Consider the following 17244-nt stretch of genomic DNA (forward strand, 5'->3'; position numbering starts at 1 on the left):
ATAAGCCTCCCACCAAGTAAAGGCAGCTCCAAATAACTGAAAAGTAGTGAATGAGACCCCACACCTCTCCAGAATACCCGCTGTATGGAGAATCCTTTGACACTTGTCCAAGAAACCATGGGCATCCTCGCCCTCTGTACCACTGAAAGTCGGAGGCTGAAGTCTACCAAACCTCTCCAATCTACACTGCTCATCATCAAGCATGACTGGTACCACATAATCCTGAGCAGATGCAACCAGTTGGGCTGGTGGTGCCTCCGGCGTTTGATGTCCCTGAACAACCTGCTCGGGTGTAAGGGCGGTGGAAGTTTGAGTGCCTCCGTCGGCCTGGGAAGTAGTTGCTGTGGTAGAAACAACGACCGCCTAAGCAAGACTGGTGCACACGGTCAGAATCTGAGCTAAGGTCTCCTGAAGACTTGGAATAACAATAGGCACAGTCGGTGCCTGAGCGGGTTCCGGTGGAGCATCCACAACTAGGACCTGATCATGAACTGGGCAACTGGTGGATCTGTAGGTGCTGCCCTATCTGCTATACGGGCTACACCCCCGCCCCTACCACGGCCTCGACCGCGACCTCGGCCTCTCACGGACCCAAGAGGTGGTACTTGTGGCCGTCCGTCCTGACCGGTAGCACGTGTTCTCACCATCTGTGAGAGAATAGAATAAAAGAAGTTTAGTTACAGGAATCAACAGATTCGCACGACAAGAATTCAAGAATGTGAAGTTTTCCTAAGGTTATGCAGCCTCTTGAAGATAAGTAGTGACGTCTCCGCAAGACTCTACTAAACTCACTCATGACCTGTGAGACCTATGTAACCTAGGCTCTGATACCAACATGTCACGATCCAAACTACCATGTCGTGATGGTGCCTGTCGTGGTACTAGGCAAGACGACTCTTTTCCAAAAACAACACGATATTTCATTTTCAAAGATAGATTTATGCCGTTTAATAATAAAACTTCATAAAGAAAATCTGAATAACAAAAGTGCGGAAAGAAAAGCCCGACATCAGGGTGTCACTAGTCATGAGCATCTACTAAAAACTGTCCGATAATACCGAGACTAACACAGTCTGGTAATGTAACTACAAAATATCTATAGGAAGATATGAGGGAGAAGAGCAGGGCTGCGATCGCCAACAGCTACCTTGCTAACTCCAAGAAGATCTACAGCTGGAATAGTCAACAGTCGCTACCGGGTCCTAATACGCCTGGATCAGCACACAAGGTGCAGAGAGTAACGTGAGTACGCCAATTCAATAAGTAACCAAAGTAAATAAAGGTTCAGAAGTAGTGACGAGCAATAAAGCATTTAAAGTTCACATCATGAAATCTCAAAATAATACAACAGGCTTTAAAAATCAAGGTTGAATCAAATCATCTCTTTTAAACCCAGTTCTGGTAAAAATATCGTCTAAAGATATTTTCAACAGTTTTCAAACAAAGGCTCAATGCAAAGGTGAGCAAAAATAATGACATCATAAACCGCCCCACGGGCAAAACATCACTCACATACAGCCCCTCTGGCATACCTCACCATCACTCATATACGGCCCCTCGGGCACTTGCACTCAGTAGATACCTGCGCTCACAGGGGTTTTGCAGACTCCGGAGGGGCTCCTTCAGCACAAGCGCTATAACAAGCCACTTCGTGGCATAAATTAGTCAGGCCCTCGGCCTCACTCAATCATGAATCAGTAAAACATGCTGCGGCGTGCAGCCCGATCCCATTAACATCCTCACAAATCAGGCCCTCGGCCTCACTCAGTCATAAACCACTCAAGCCACTCGGGCTCTCAGTTAAAACAGGGTACTCAGCCCAAAACAATATTTATATGCATCAAAACAGAGTAATAAAGACTGAGTTATTAAATCAATAAGTATAACATGACTGATTATAGATTTTCAATCAAAAACAACGAGAGGATAGTAAGAAAAAGGCCTCTAAGGGTCCAAACAGCCCTGGCACAAGCCCCAAACATGGCATTCAGCCCAATTTACAAAAACTCTTTCTAAAACACATAAGTATTATATAGTTTCAACCAAATACGCAATTTTATGGTTGCTACGGGACGGACCAAGTCACAATTCCCGATGGTGCACGCCCACACGCACGTCACCTAGCATGCACATCACCTCAACGATACAAAATCCAAGGTTTCATACCCTCAGGACTAGATTTACAATCCTTACTTACCTTAAACCGATCAAATCTCTACTGCGCGATGCTCTTGCCCCTCGACTCGGCCTCCAATCACTCTGAATCTATTCACAACCAGAACAATATCATCAATATGCACTAGTAGAATGAATTCCACAAGAAAAACATTCAAATTAGACACAAATCCCGAAATCCACTCAAACCCCGCCCATGTCTCGCAATCCGAAAAAGTTACAAAACTAGAAAGCCCTTTCACTCACGAGTCCATACATACGAGATTTATCAAAATCCGACTCCATTTGACCCCTCAAATCCCCAAATCAAACTCTCCAATATCCCAAGCCCAAACCCCTCATTTTCAACCATAATCTTCACTATCACATAATTAAACAACGGGAATTTACCATAAACACGAGTATTAGGGCTCAAGTAACTTACCTCAATGAAAACTCCCTTGAATCCCTCTTCAAATAACTCCTAAAAGCTCCAAAATCGAATAAAAATGGTTAAGAATGCACCACAATTCGCGAAGTGTGCAATATATACCTTCTGCCTAGGTTTCTCGCACCTGCGGCCTATTTTTCGGGCCTGCGGGACCGCACCTGCGCTAAAGGCACCGCACCTGCGAACTCCACTTAACTCACCAGCTTCAGCACGTGCGCCCCAGGCCTCGCACCTGCGAGCTCGCAGGTGCGGCGTATCCTGCGCACCTGCGCTCCATCCTCAGCTTTCCAAATTCCGCATCGGCGGTTCACCTTCCGCGCCTGCGACCCTAGCACCTGCGGTTCCCAGTCCGCAGGTGCGGAAACATCAGAAGCAACAGCTTCAGCTGCATTATTCCACATCCCAACTCTCCGTTAACCATCCGAAATTATCCGGAGCCCCTCGGGACCTCAACCAAACATACCAACAAGTCACATATCAACCTATGAACTTAGTCGAACCTTCGGAACACTCAAAACAACATCAAAACACCAAATTACCCTCGGATTCAAGCCTAAGAACTTTAAACTTCCAAATTCCGCAAACGATGCCGAAACCTACCAAACCTCGTTCGAATGATCTGAAATTTTGCACACACACGTCACAAATGATACTATGAACCTACTCCAACTTCTGGAATTCCATTCTGACCCCGATATATAAATTTCCACTATCGACCAAAATCGCCAAAATTCCAACTTTCGCCAATTCAAGCCTAATTCTACCACGGACCTCCAAATCATATTTCGGACGCGCTCACAAGTCCAAAATCACTTAACTGAGCTAACCAAATCATAAAAATCCAAATCCGATATCGTTTACTCATAAGTCAACTTCCGATTGACTTTTCCAACTTAACTTCTAAATAGTAGACTAAGCGTCTCATTCCACACCGAAACCACTCCGGACCCGAACCAACCAACACGATACGATGAAATACAGCTGAGGAACACATAAGGAAGCAGAAATGGGGGAAATGGGGCTATAACTCACGAAACGACTGGCCGGGTCGTTACAAAAATAATAAGAACAATTTGAATTTCAAACTACAACGTTCATGTAGCACCCAAAACTCTAGAATTAATAAACTATGAGATTAAAGGAAGAGAAGAGAAGAAAAATTAGTTAGAAGTCTCCTTCAAGTGTGGTGTGTGTTCCTCCACGTGAATTGTCTTTCAAAGTATGTTAGATCCCCTCCAAATTAGGTTTCGAAGACCTTTTATACGAGTTGGGACCGTATAGGATCGAAATAACCTTATCCAGACCGAAATAGGAGAATCTCGCTACGCAGGGTCCAGGCCAGCACCTCGCGGTTGGGCTGGCGCTGAATCCAGTACGTTTTCTGCCTAACTTTTACATTCATCTCAATTCAATTTGCTGCTTTTTGTCATCCACATTAATCCTTTACGATTCTTTGTCCATATTATCCAAGCTTGATGCCTTCCACACTTCGATTGCCAACATATCATAGGTGACGTTATTTTTTTCTACCTAATTGACTTAACTCTTAGAAATCTTCTTCCTTTTCCATTTTTCTTCAATTTTGTATCAAAAATCATTTTTAATTGCTCCTAACAATGACATAAACACCCGTTTAATATAAACTCAATAATCAAGCAAAGTTGGACATATACAATTAAGAAACGGTAAAAACACAGAGCAAATAATATCTGAACATATGAAAATATGGCTATTATCAGACATCAACCTGGGGCATCGCACACCTGGAGCTTCAATGCGCGTGCATGGGGGGGGGGGGGGTGATAAAAGCAATCTTGGAGACTCAACTCCTCTAAGTGACACAACCTAAGAACAATATTGATTAGACTAGAGCAGATAGGGACACCCATCCTCCTGATCAACCCGTAAGCCGCAAATTTCTTCAATTTATGGACTTGTGGAATAAAGTTAATAAAAAAAGGTTAATATTCATGTACACTAATTTCTAAAAAATTTAATACACTGGTGATCACAACTACCATAAAAGTAGCTCTATGATGATGTAATAGTTATCTCCGAATTATATGTTCAACAAACAGTTATTCAGGTGAATATATGTTCAACAATTAGTTATTCATGTGAATAAGATCAATTTTCTTTACCCAATTAAGCCTTCAGCTTTATCACTTAATGTAGAATTGTGTTGCTAGTTGCTACAATGTATAGGATTGACTTGTCCGCTAAGTAGACAACGCCACTTGAGCCGCAAAAAGCATAGGAAACTTCTATGCGGGTACGCTCGACCGTTATGCAGAGTAGAGTATGCATAACCCTGATTATTATGTATTTCTGATCCCTTGAATCGATGACATTCCACATGGGTGGCTCTTTCATCAATCACCTCCACATTGAACATACTTTATCTGCGATATTTTATTTATCAATTGTGCTAAACCTTTGCAAAATATTGCGCCAAATATCTTCCGGCAGTTGTACCCATAGTGCTGACATCGCCTTTAAATCAATTATTGCATAAAGTTAATGCAGTTAATTTAAAACATAATATCAATAAGTTATTCGTGGATTATACAAATTTTTATAAGTATATCCTTTTTTCTCGTTTCGGTTAAAGAGAATTCTACTCATTTTTGAGTAATAACATTACATTACTTAGAGGTTAGTTGGGATCATCATTTTTAACAGTAGCAAGATATTAGAGATAATACTATTACCTACATGTTTTTGTTTTGGTTATAAGGAGAATATGACTTATTTTACTTTGGAATTTTGCAGTCTTTAAATAGGACAAATAAATTAGGAAAAGAAAAAGAAATAGCCTACATGTTAAACAAATAATGGAATGTAATGCATTAGATCAAGTTCAACATATTATTTCTTTGAATAATTGTGTTATATTTTATCTCATGAAATATTCTATACGAGTGCTTTGCTATTTTTTTATGCTTAGTTATTTCTAACTTTTTCCATTTTTCATACAAGTTAACTGGCAAAAGTCATACTTGTCAGTTTATCTGTCAACTTGTTTCGGTCATATTATTCACTCCCAAAGTAAGAATATTGTTGGGTGTGCGAACAAAATCTCACATTGGTAGTTGAAAAGATTGGGAGTTTACATATAAGGTGTAGTGATGGGTGAAATTCAAAAATAGCCAGATTTACAACTGGTCGTTCAAAAATAGCCCAGTTTCAAAAGTAATCGAAATTTAGCCACTTTTCATGTAAGATAAATCTGAGCGAGAACACTGTTCAAAACCCGGAAAAATATGCCAGTATATTATGCTGGAGTTCCAGCATAAGTATACTTGAACTCCAGCATATTATACTGGAGTTCCAAGATAAGTATGCTGGAACTGCAGCATAATATGATGGAGTTCCAGCATAAGTACACTAGAACTCCAGCATAATATACTGGAGTTCCAGCAAGTATACCGGTCCAGCATAGTATACTGGAGTTTGGAGCACCGGTGCTCTAGTCTACAGTATATTATATTGGAGCCAGCAAAGTATACCGGTGCAGCATAATATGCTGGAGTTCATACACAGGTGCACCGAACTCCAGTATATTATGCTGGACCGGTCTCTGTTGCAGCAAAATAGTGGCTATTTTTCATTGACTTGGTAAACGCTGGCTATTTTTGAATGACCAGTCCGAAAACTAGCTATACCGTGCTATTTTGTCTGTAGGGATCTCTTAATGGTGTGAGGCCTTTTGGGGAAAACCGTGCGGGCTTGACCCAAAGCGGACAATATCACACCATGTTAAGAGTGTCTTTGGGATAGTTTAGCCCAACAACTGATATCAGAGCCCAGGTTCAGCGGGACGAGTATGGAGATGGCGAAGTGATGGTGGTGGGCCGCACGCACACAAGCAGAAGCTGGTTGCGGGCTTCGGGTGCCATAATACTCTAATAATGTGGGTGGCACACTTAGTTCGAGGGGGAGATTGTTGGGTGTGCGAAAACAGTCCCACATTGGTAGCTGAAAAGATTGGGAGTGTACATACAAGGTGTAGGGATCTCTTAATGGTGTGAGGCCTTTTGGGAAAAACCGTGCGGGCTTGGCCCAAAACGGATAATATCTCACCGTGTTAAGAGTGGCTTTGGGCTAGTTTAGCCCAACAAATATATATATCTATATTATTATAAAAGCATGAATGTAATATCGGATTACGAAATAGCCTTAAAATATTATATATAATAACTCTCAAGGAAAGGCCATAATCGGAATTCCAATGTCGGCCCTTTAATCCTATTAGCCATAGGATCCTAGTCTTACATTAAAATTTAGTATAAATAATAAATAAATAAAAAGTGAATTATAAAGATTTAAAAAGAAGAAATACGGGGTTCTTGGATAATGTCCTATTTTTCATAGGATACTACACGTTAAACAGGATCCTAGAAACACGTTGTATACGATCAAAATCGAGGAGCATGATTTTGAAGTCTTAAAGCGGGCTATGGGTCCGAGTCCAGGAGACTCGAAGTGGAGGTCAGATCCGACTAAGGGACACATACCTCAAGGAAGTTGATCGAAGGCCTGGTACGGCTTACATCGAGGGCAGCACAATCTCGAAGTCAATCAAGAAAGAGCGGGAATTTCTCAAGGGCACGTGGATCAGGGCACAAATTTGTAACGACCCGGCCGGTCGTTTCATGAGTCACACTCCCGTTTTCCCCATTTCTGCCTTTTTATGTGTTGTTCAGCTACATTTCATCGTATCGTGATGGTTGGTTCGGGTTTGGAGTAGTTTTGAAGTGATATGAGACACTTAGTCTCTTAAGATGGCCATTTAGTTCGAAAAGTCAACCGGAAGTTGACTTGTGAGTAAATGTTCTTGGAATTTGATTTTTATGATTCAGATAGCTTCGTTAGATGATTTGGGACTTAGGAGAATGATTGGAATGTATTTTTGAAGTCCGTGGTAGATTTAGGCTTGAATTGGCAAAATTAGAATTTGGCATTTTCCGGTTGGTAGTGGAAATTTTGATATCGAGGTCAGATGGAATTTCGGAAATTGGAGTAGGTCCATTGTGTCATTTCTGACGTGTGTGCAAAATTTCAGGTCATTCGGATGAGGTTTGATAGGCTTTTTGATTGTTTGCGGAATTCGGAAGTTTTGGAATCCTTAGGCTTGAATCCTTTTGATGATTCGATGTTGTTTTGAGTGTTCCGAAGGTTGGTATAAGTTTGAATAGTGATATTTGACTTGCTCGTATTTTTGGTTGAGGTCCCGGAGGCCCCGAGATTATTTCGGAAGGTTATCGAAAAGTTTGGTTTTATTATTGAGTAGCTTCAGCTGCTGTTCCTGTCATAACCGCACCTGCAGAGTGGGAACCGCAGGTGCGACGTCCGCAGGAGCAATGAAACAGCCGCAGATGCAGCCACAAGCGAGAAGGCCAGAAGCCGCAGGTGCGGAAGATGCTACGCACCTGCGTGACCGCAGATGCGTGTAGGAAGGCGCAGGTGCGGTTTAAGGGAAATAAGTGAAAACCGCATATGCGGTTGGTTAGACCGCAGAAGCGGGAAATGGACCGTAGGTGCATAATCCCTGGGTCAGAAAGTATATAAGCTTCCCTACGCGAATTTTCGCCCATTTCCACCATTTTTGAGACGGACTTGGAGCTTTTTGAGAGGTTTTGAAGAGGGAATCGAGGGGTAACGCTTGGAGGTAAGATTTTTGAACTCAATACTCGATTCTATGGTGATTTCTAATTGATTAGACATGAAATTAGTGAAATTTAAGGGTTAAAATTGGAGAATTAGGGCTTGGAATTGGAGAGTTTAAATTGGGGATTTGAGGTACCATTTGAGGTCTGATTTTGATGATCTTGATATGTATAGACTCGTGGGAGGATAAGGATTCTAATGATGTAATTTTTATCGAATTCCAAGACGTGGGACCAGGGGTCGGGTTTGGCCAATTTCGGGATTTTTGATGTAATTTGATTATTTTCGCGTGGGCTTTGTTCCTTTAGCCTATTTTAGATGTTATGCTTCTGATTTTGAATAGATTCGGGGCGAGTTGAGGCCGAATCGAGAGGCAAGGGCATCACGGAGTAGAATTTCATCCGGTGTGAGGTAAGTAACGATTGTAAATCTAGACCTGAGGGTATGAAATCCCGGAATTTCGTACTGTATTGATAAATGAGGTGACGAACATCCTAGGTGACGGGCGTGTGGGCGTGCACTGGTAGGGATTGTGACCTGGTTCGTCCCGTAGTAACTGTATAGTTGCTTATTTTGATAAACTCTATATGATATCTATGTGTTTTAGAAGTGAATCTGTTAAATTGGGCTGAATGCCATGTTTGGGGCCTTGTGCCGAACTGTTTGAACCCTCAGGGAAATTTTACTACTTTCCTCACACTGTTTTGATTTGAAAGCATATCCTCAATCATGATTTTTACCTGTTTACTTTTGATTTAGTTTCATTATTCTGTTTTAAATATTTAGAAGTTGTTTGGGCTAGGTTTCCCTGATTTTTCACTGAAATGCCCGAGTGGCTGTGACGTTGATGACTGAGAGAGGCCGAGGGCCGGATGGTGAGGATTATATATATATTTATGGATCGGGCTACACGCCGTAGATATATATATATATATATATATTGATCGGGCTGCACGCCGCAGCGATATAGCACTTGGGCTGTAGGAGCCCCTCCGGAGTCTGCACACCCCCAGTGAGCACAATCGACTATATATTTATAAATCGGGCTGCACGCCGCAGCGGTTATTATTATTATGAGATATCTATTGAGCGGGAGTGCTGAGTGAGAGTTCTGATTGACGAGAGTTGAGTCACGAGTGACTGAGAGGCTGCCCGAGGAGCCATATATATAAGCGATGCTTAGCCCGGGGGTTTGGTTATGAAGTTTACTGTTTTCACTTTTCTTTATACTGAGCCTCTATTGAAAATGTGTTGAAAAAATGTTTTAAATAACTTTCATTGAAACTGAAGTTTTACGAGTTGTTTGGAAGTTGGACTACGGATTTGACTTTGCTATTTCCATTGAGATTTTATGTTAGATTCTGTATATGATTTAAATGCTCGTCACTGCACTCAGACTTTATTTACTTTGGTTACTTACTGAGTTGGCGTACTCACGTTACTCCCTGCACCTTGTGTGCAGATCCAGGTGCCAGAGCTTCAGAGTGAGAGCTTTTTAGCAGCTTCTGAGTATTTACGGAGATAGCAAGGTAGTTGCACGGCGTTCGCAGCCCTACCTTTCTCCTTCCTATCCTTAGTGTTATTTATTTCATTCTTTTCTTTTGTATATAGTAGACAGGGATAATATCTAAGTGCCTCATGACTAGTGACACCAGGATCGGGCAGTGTGGATGTATTTGCGTATTTTGTTCTTTCTTCCGCGTATTTTGTTATATTATGTTCATAACTGAATTGGAAAATGAATTTGCAAAAGACCTTTATGTTATCTGTGTTGAATCAGCTTGCCTAGTATTGTGATAGGCGCTATCACGACCGGGGTGGTTTGGGGTCGTGACAAAATTAAAGGATAAGATTCGTACGAAATGGTACAGGTCCGTACTAGGTTGTTATACACTTGTACCAATAGAATTCTTTACTACAATTAGGAATGTACTATATTGGGGTTTTCTCCTCCTATATAAAGGGGACCCCAATCATTTTGTAAGGATCATCTGATATTATTCTCCTGAAATATAACATTCTGCTCTGCCTTTATTGTGCTCAACAATTATTCTTCAGATTTATTATCTTTACTTTATTGTTCATATTTTATTGTTCTTAGCCGCCCTCGAGGACCCTGGGATAATCGAGCTCGACGTCCATATTGCTCTAGAAACACTAATTTGGTTCACCTTTTCTTCTTACTTAAGCTTAATATTACTTGTATAATCACTAGTATTAGAATATATCACATATCTTAAAAACCACAAATTATCTTTAATTGTTACTTACATTTTTCAAGGTAAACAATTTGGCGCCCACCGTGGGGCTAAAGATAATAGTGATTATTTTAGTGCTAGTTTTCTGATAACACACGTTATTCTTCACACTTTTTCTTGTCAAATATTTTTTGATTTCAGGCCAAAATATGTCTAGCACACAAAACGCACCAGCTCATGACAGTGAGGGACTCGGAGAAAACAGCGGTATAGGGGTTGGTGTACCACCCATAAACCCTGAGGGAATGCCAAATTTGGAGCCCGTTGATATCAGTTCACATAACGCTCTAAACACGGACGCAAGCATATTCGAGATGCTGCAAGCTCAGCAAGTCGCCATTGCACAACTTCAGAGTCAAAACAGAACTCCGAACACCGCCGAACCAGTGAACGCCCGGCCTACGGAACCTGCGCCTGATAGGCCCGATAAAAATGGCTCGGGGACTGATCCCGCTATTATGAAAATGCTCGAAGAGCTGACCAAAAGAATCGAGTTTGGAGAAAAGAAAATTGAAGAAAATGACAAAAGGGTGGAGACATACAATTCAAGAGTCGACCAGATACCAGGAGCACCTCCGATTTTGAAAGGACTGGATTCAAAAAAGTTCATACAAAAACCTTTCCCCCCAAGTGCGGCTCCAATGCCCATTCCCAAGAAGTTTCACATGCCCAATATACCCAAATACAATGGAACAAGTGGCCCTAATGAGCATATTACTCCATACACTTGTGGAATCAAAGGAAATGATTTGAATGACGACGAAATCGAGTCAGTATTGTTTAAAAAGTTCGGGGAAACATTATCAAAATGAGCTATGATCTGGTATCACAACTTAGCTCCTAACGCCATTGACTCATTTGCTATGTTGGTGGATGCCTTCGTGAAAGCACACGCTAGGGCCATAAAGTGGCCACGAGAAAATCGGACGTCTTGAAAATAAAACAAAGGGATGACGAGATGCTAAGGGAGTTCGTGTCCTGGTTTTAGATGGAAAGGATGGAATTACCACCGGTCTCCGACGATTGGGTGGTTCAGGCCTTTATGCATGGTTTGAATGAAAGAAGTTCGATAGCATCTCGAGAACTAAAGCAGAAGCTGATCGAATATCCATCTGTAACATGGTCGGATGTGCACAATCGGTATCAATCAAAAATTAGGGTCGAGGACGACCAGTTGGGAGCCCCCTCGGGCTTAGTTCATCCGAACAGGTTTGCAGCCAAGCCACCGAGGGACATAGATCGGGGGTCAAGATTCAACAAAGAAAGATATCAACCATACATCGAAGATAGAAGGAACGTTTCAAGGCATAATGCACCTCGGAATGATCGAAGAGTAGATCGAGGCCAAAGCTCCCGGGGACTTATAGGCAAAACTGGGTCCAACAGGCACTCGGGACCAGTGGAGGCACCCAGATTATCAGAATACAACTTCGGTGTCGACGCCTCAAGTATCGTCTCAGCCATTGGCAAAATTAAAAATACTAGATGGCCCAAGCCCATCCAGACAGATCCTTCTCAGAGAAACCCCAACTTAATGTGTATGTATCATGGTACTCACGAGCATAAGACCGAGGATTGCAGATAGCTTAGAGAGGAGGTAGCCCGACTATTCAACGAGGGGCACCTTCGTGAATTTTTCAGTGACCGAGCCAAAAACCATTTCCGACAAAGAGATGCAAACAGGAATGAACCCGAAGAACCTCAACATGTCATTCACATGATCATCGGTGGAGCCGACGTCCCACAAGAACCTATATTCAAACGTACTAAAGTATCCATCACAAAGGAAAAACGGGCTCGGAGCTATGTGCCCGAGGATGCTCTATCATTCAGTGACGAGGAAGCAGAAGACGTGTCCCATCCTCACAACGATGCCCTGGTAATCTTTATCCTTCTGAATAAAATTCAGGTTAAACGTATTTTAGTGGATCCAGGTAGCTCGGCAAACATAATCAGATCGAGGGTCGTGAACAACTCGGCTTGCAAGATCAGATTGTACCTGTATCCCGGGTGCTGAATGGCTTCAACATGGCAAGTGAAACAACGAAGGGAGAATTATCATGCCAGTAAACGTGGTCGGGACCATACAAGACACCAGGTTCTATGTCATCGAAGGCGACATGAGGTACAACGCAATCCTCGAGAGCCCATGGATACACAATATGAGGGCAGTGCCTTCGACTCTCCATTAGATGATGAAGTTCCCAACAGAAGAAGGAGTGAAAACAGTCCACATAGAACATCATGCTGCAAAAGAGATGTTCGCAATCGAGGAAGTGGTACCGATATCGGAACCCTTGACCTCAGAGACATCGAACTCCAAAGATAAGCAGGTGGCTAAGTAGTAGTCACAGCTCCGAGCCTCGACGGAAGCAGAATAACAGGTAACCGAAGGCGAAGAAAGGAATTCCCCAGATCCTCGAACCTTCGTTGTTCCCAATAAGCCCAATGCTATCAAGTCAACCGCTCAAGAGAAAGGTACATCTAGGAACGGGATTAATCGCACTCAGGGAAAAAATCATTTAGTTTCTTATTAATAACATTGATCGCATTGCTTTGCCCCGTTTAAATATGACAGGGATTCTGCTAGAAGAATAAACGGGTAAAATAATGAAAGCTTATATTGATGATATGATTGGTCAAGTCCCTGTGCGCAGAGGACCACTTTAATTCATTTGCGAGAAATAACCAACGTTTTGTAGCAACGCGGCACGAAGCTCAATCTAGAAAAACGTGCCTTTGGGGTTAGCACGGGTAAGTTTCCCAGCTTCATGGTGTCGGATCGAGGCATCAGAATCATCCCCGACCAGGTCGAGGCTTTCAAAGATATTACGATTGCGGATAGCAATATAGGACCGCATTAAGCCCTCAGAATCGTTGGTAAAGGATTTTACAAGCCCGACGTGAAGGGAGCTCTCAAAGGCGCATGATCTCGAAGACACCCTTTTTACACGAAGCCTTAGGTTTTAAAGCATACGTTACACTCTTTTTCCCTTGGCTCGGGTTTTGTCCCAAATGGGTTTTATCGGCAAGGTTTTTAACGAGGCAACAACTATGTGCTGCCTAAGGAAAACTCAACAATATCCAATATTTCTTTTTAATCAGCCTCGGATACTAGGGGCATCACCCTCGGAGGTTACATTTTTGAGAAAGACACTTCACGCCTAAGAGGGTCTCGATAGGAGAACTTTGTAATGGGCCAAACGGTCAAACGAACCGTGCCCATATAGAATAGCCGAGTCCCGACGGCAAAACATGTACGCATGTATCAACTACTTAAAGAAAGCATGCTGGTTACATCAAAGATACTTTGCGTCTCGTACAAGCTCTACACTTACAATCCTATGGGAAACGGCTTAAGAGCCAAAACATAGAAGCACCCCGAATACTCGGGGACTATCATCGAAAATCCGAAATTATAAGACCTCAAAGAGACACCCCTTTGAAACAAAGGCCAAGGCCAATATTCTCGGGGACTAACTTCGCGAACAAGTTCGGAAAGTTATCGGGAAACAAGTCCAAGTGACTTACCCGAAGGCTACGGCCATACTAAAGACTACGGTCATATAAAGGATACGGCCAAATAATGCGGCTCGGAGACGTCAGACTTTTGCTATAAATTAAAGGCCTTCAAACACTTTGTAAAAACCGGTTAAATCAGGCTATCCATGGCAAAAGCAAAATACAAAGGGCTTCGATAAATTCAGCCCTCAAAAATTCCAAGGGTGTCGATAACATCGACCCTCGAAAATACCTCAAGAGGTGTTCGATTATGTTTACACAAAGAAATCACTAATAAGGTTCCAATATGTCAAACCTCCGCAAAACCTACAGGTGCAAAAAACGTATGCTAGGGCATAATTAAAATTTCACTAAGTCTTTTAAGCCAAAATGAGGGAAAAATTATCTATCCATTCTAAGAGCCCAAGGGCCAACTTAAGGAGCCTAAGGGCCAATTTATAAGAGCCCAATGGCCAACTTAAAGAGCCTAAGGGCCGATTTATAGGAGCCTAAGGGCCAACTCAAAAGAGCCTAAGGGTCGATACATAAGAGCCTAAGGGCCAACCTCGAAAGACTTAAGGGCCTAAAACTTGTATTTCGAAACTCCGCTTTCATTTTGATTCGGACTCGAGGTTCACAATATCCCGAGCTCACAACGAACTGGTTTAGACTCAGCTCGAAAATTATTATACCTATCGATAAAGATCTAAGGGTTTATATTACCCCGAACCATTCCTCGGAATAATCATTCAAGCGAAGTTTTCCATAAATAAAGGCAATGTTGAATAAAAGCAAAGTTAAAGATGAGATAAAAGGTTCCCCCGTATCTCCAAAAGATGATTGCAGGAAATATTTACACAAGGAAAGTTTACAAGGAAACAAAATAAAGTAACCTATAACTACTTCGGGGTCACATCCTTAGCAGCTGCATCTTCAGGAGTCACATCTTTAGGAGCCTCGCCCTCGGGGACTTCATCCCCGTCTCCTTCACTCTCGGAGACACTGGCTGAATCATCTTCATCGGAAAGCAGAACGGCCGTCTCTTCTTCCAAAATCTTCTCCGCTTCAATATCGCTGAAAGATCGAAGCCGCGAGCATGTATCTCCTCGAGGGTCATCCTCCGGGATTGTCTCCTACCATGGTCAAGGGCACTTGATAACTTAGCCTCCGTAGTAGAAGAGATCTCCTTTTCCCGAGCATTAGCTGCTTCGGCATCGGCTCAATACGAATTTATAATTGCCGCATCATTGGATTTGGCCTTGGCCAGCTCAGCAGCAGATCTAGCTTTAAGCTCCTCGATTTAGAGGCGCCGAGCTAGGTTCTCCTCCTTCGCACCTCGAAGCTGGCGTTCGGGCGAAGCTAACTGCTCTTTTAAAGTTTCCTTCTCAGAGGCGAGATCGTCCATACCCTGCCTCCACCTCAGGGCCTCGGCTTCTTTCGTCTTAAGCTCCTCCCGAAGTTGCGCCTCCAAATCAGCCTTCTGATAGAACTGCAAAATTAAAAGTGTCAGCTACCAAAACAAAGAAAGTACGTAACAGACCCTCAGGAGCTATATTACCTTCTCAACATACTCGGCTCGACCTTGGCACGCCTGCATCAACTCGACTCGAAGATCATAGATCTCTACCTCTTTCTTAGCATAAAGGGCTTTGACGGCGCCCCTCTCCTCTAAAGTATTCTTAAGTTCAGCCTCGCATCGAGCAAGATCGTCTCGAGACTTGGAAAATGCCTTTTTATGGAGCACCACAGCCTTCATGAAAAAGGAGGAAAGACAGATTCAGAACACCTAAAACAAAGGTGGAGGCATAAAAAACAGAAAGCTCACTTGTTTAAAGAGTTTACGAGCCTCATCAAAAATGAAAGAAGCATCGGGGTCGGGGCCATCTTCAAGCCCTACGAGACATTCTTGAAAGATGTCATGCCCTTCATGACTTGCTTCCACCTCAGAAGACCTCATATTCAGAGCCTCCTGGATTTGTCCCTCGGAGAACTCGGGGCCAGGAGGAGAATCATCCACGTTGATCACCCCGAGAGATCCACTCGGGGCATTCTCTTTTATTTGAAGAGGCTCGGGGTCAAGTTGTTCGGCATCGCCCTCATAATGATCTCCTGAGCGAGGCGCTTTCTTTCTGGACGATGGTTCGGGGACTTTGTTTGAACTCCCTTCGGAGATTGCTTCGGCTCTGGAATGAGCCAGATCAACCACTACTGGTTCGGTGGGCTTCAAAGCATCGACATTTTTTCTTTTACGGTTTACCAGCAGGCAATCGTCATCTTCTTCTTCCTCCTAGTCCCGAAGTTGTTGGGCCATTTCTGGAGATAAGGCCATTGCATCTGCCTTAGGCCTTCGAGCCAAGCTTTTCTTTAGCTTCGGGGGATTTTCAGATGACTCTCTCCTCTTTTTTCTTTCTTTGGGAAGCTTCGGAGCCTCCACTTCACCAGTTGGGCCCGGCCTCAATTCAATGGCGTCTCCAAGACCTACGTGAAATCGAGATCAGTATCCCGTAATAGAAATACTAAAAAACAAACAAGAGAACTCACCATGGTTTTTTGCCTCCCATCGACCCTTGGCCACATCTCGCCAGCAACGCTCCGAGTAATAAGAGGCGGAGGCCAGCTTTCGGACCCAGCCCTCGAGGTCCGGGACCCCACCGGGAAACCAAGAAGCGGCTACACCATCGTAAAGAGGTTAGATCGAAGAATATAAAGTCGGAAAAGAAAAGAAATCAGGGTATACTCACGTTTCATGTTCCACTCCTCGAGGAACAGCATCCAATCAGCAGGAATCAGATCGGAGGTCTTGACTCGGACAAACCGGCTCATCCACCCACGTTCTTTGTCCTCATTGATTCTAGAGAAGAGGGATTTTAAAGATCGGCATTGCAATTTTATCAAGCCCCCACGATAAAGTCGGGGACTGGTCAATCTGATCAGATGATCGAGGGTAAAAGGCATTCCCTCGATTTGGTTCGAAAAAAACTTGATTAAGTAAACGATTCGCTAGAAGGAGGGGTAGATCTGGCCGAGCGTCACTCGGTATCATTGGCAAAAGTCGAGGATAACTGGGTCTATTGGACCCTGAGCCGGAATTATAGGGCCCAACGTAAATGGGTAAGTATATACACTCAAGTACCCTGCTTAATATGTGGTGATATCCTCCTCAGGGGAAGGAATCACTATTTCCTTATTGTCCCATTTGCAATCCTCCTT

The 17244-nt window shown here is 43.0% G+C and overlaps 1 protein-coding gene across 1 annotated transcript; it reads right to left on the reverse strand.

Annotated features, from left to right (window-relative positions):
* On the reverse strand, positions 14934-16989 carry LOC109234929. Its single transcript, XM_019400968.1, has 6 exons — positions 16776-16989; positions 16373-16512; positions 15860-16321; positions 15593-15784; positions 15350-15523; positions 14934-15167 (listed from the first exon to the last, which is right to left on the reverse strand). Exons 1-6 carry the CDS (start codon positions 16987-16989, stop codon positions 14934-14936), a joined length of 1416 nt encoding a protein of 471 aa, XP_019256513.1.

This window comes from Nicotiana attenuata, chromosome 11 (assembly GCF_001879085.1).
Source record: "Nicotiana attenuata strain UT chromosome 11, NIATTr2, whole genome shotgun sequence".
Taxonomy (NCBI): domain Eukaryota; kingdom Viridiplantae; phylum Streptophyta; class Magnoliopsida; order Solanales; family Solanaceae; genus Nicotiana; species Nicotiana attenuata.

Excerpts from the sequence above, each read along its gene's own strand:
- LOC109234929 (XM_019400968.1), bottom strand. The coding sequence starts at position 16,989 with ATGCCTTTTACCCTCGATCATCTGATCAGATTGACCAGTCCCCGACTT. Across the intron at positions 15,785-15,859 it reads CTCGTAAACTCTTTAAACAA|GCTGTGGTGCTCCATAAAAA; the intron begins GTGAGCTTTCTG and ends TTTTTCATGAAG. Across the intron at positions 15,168-15,349 it reads GTGCGAAGGAGGAGAACCTA|GAGACAATCCCGGAGGATGA; the intron begins GCTCGGCGCCTC and ends TGACCATGGTAG.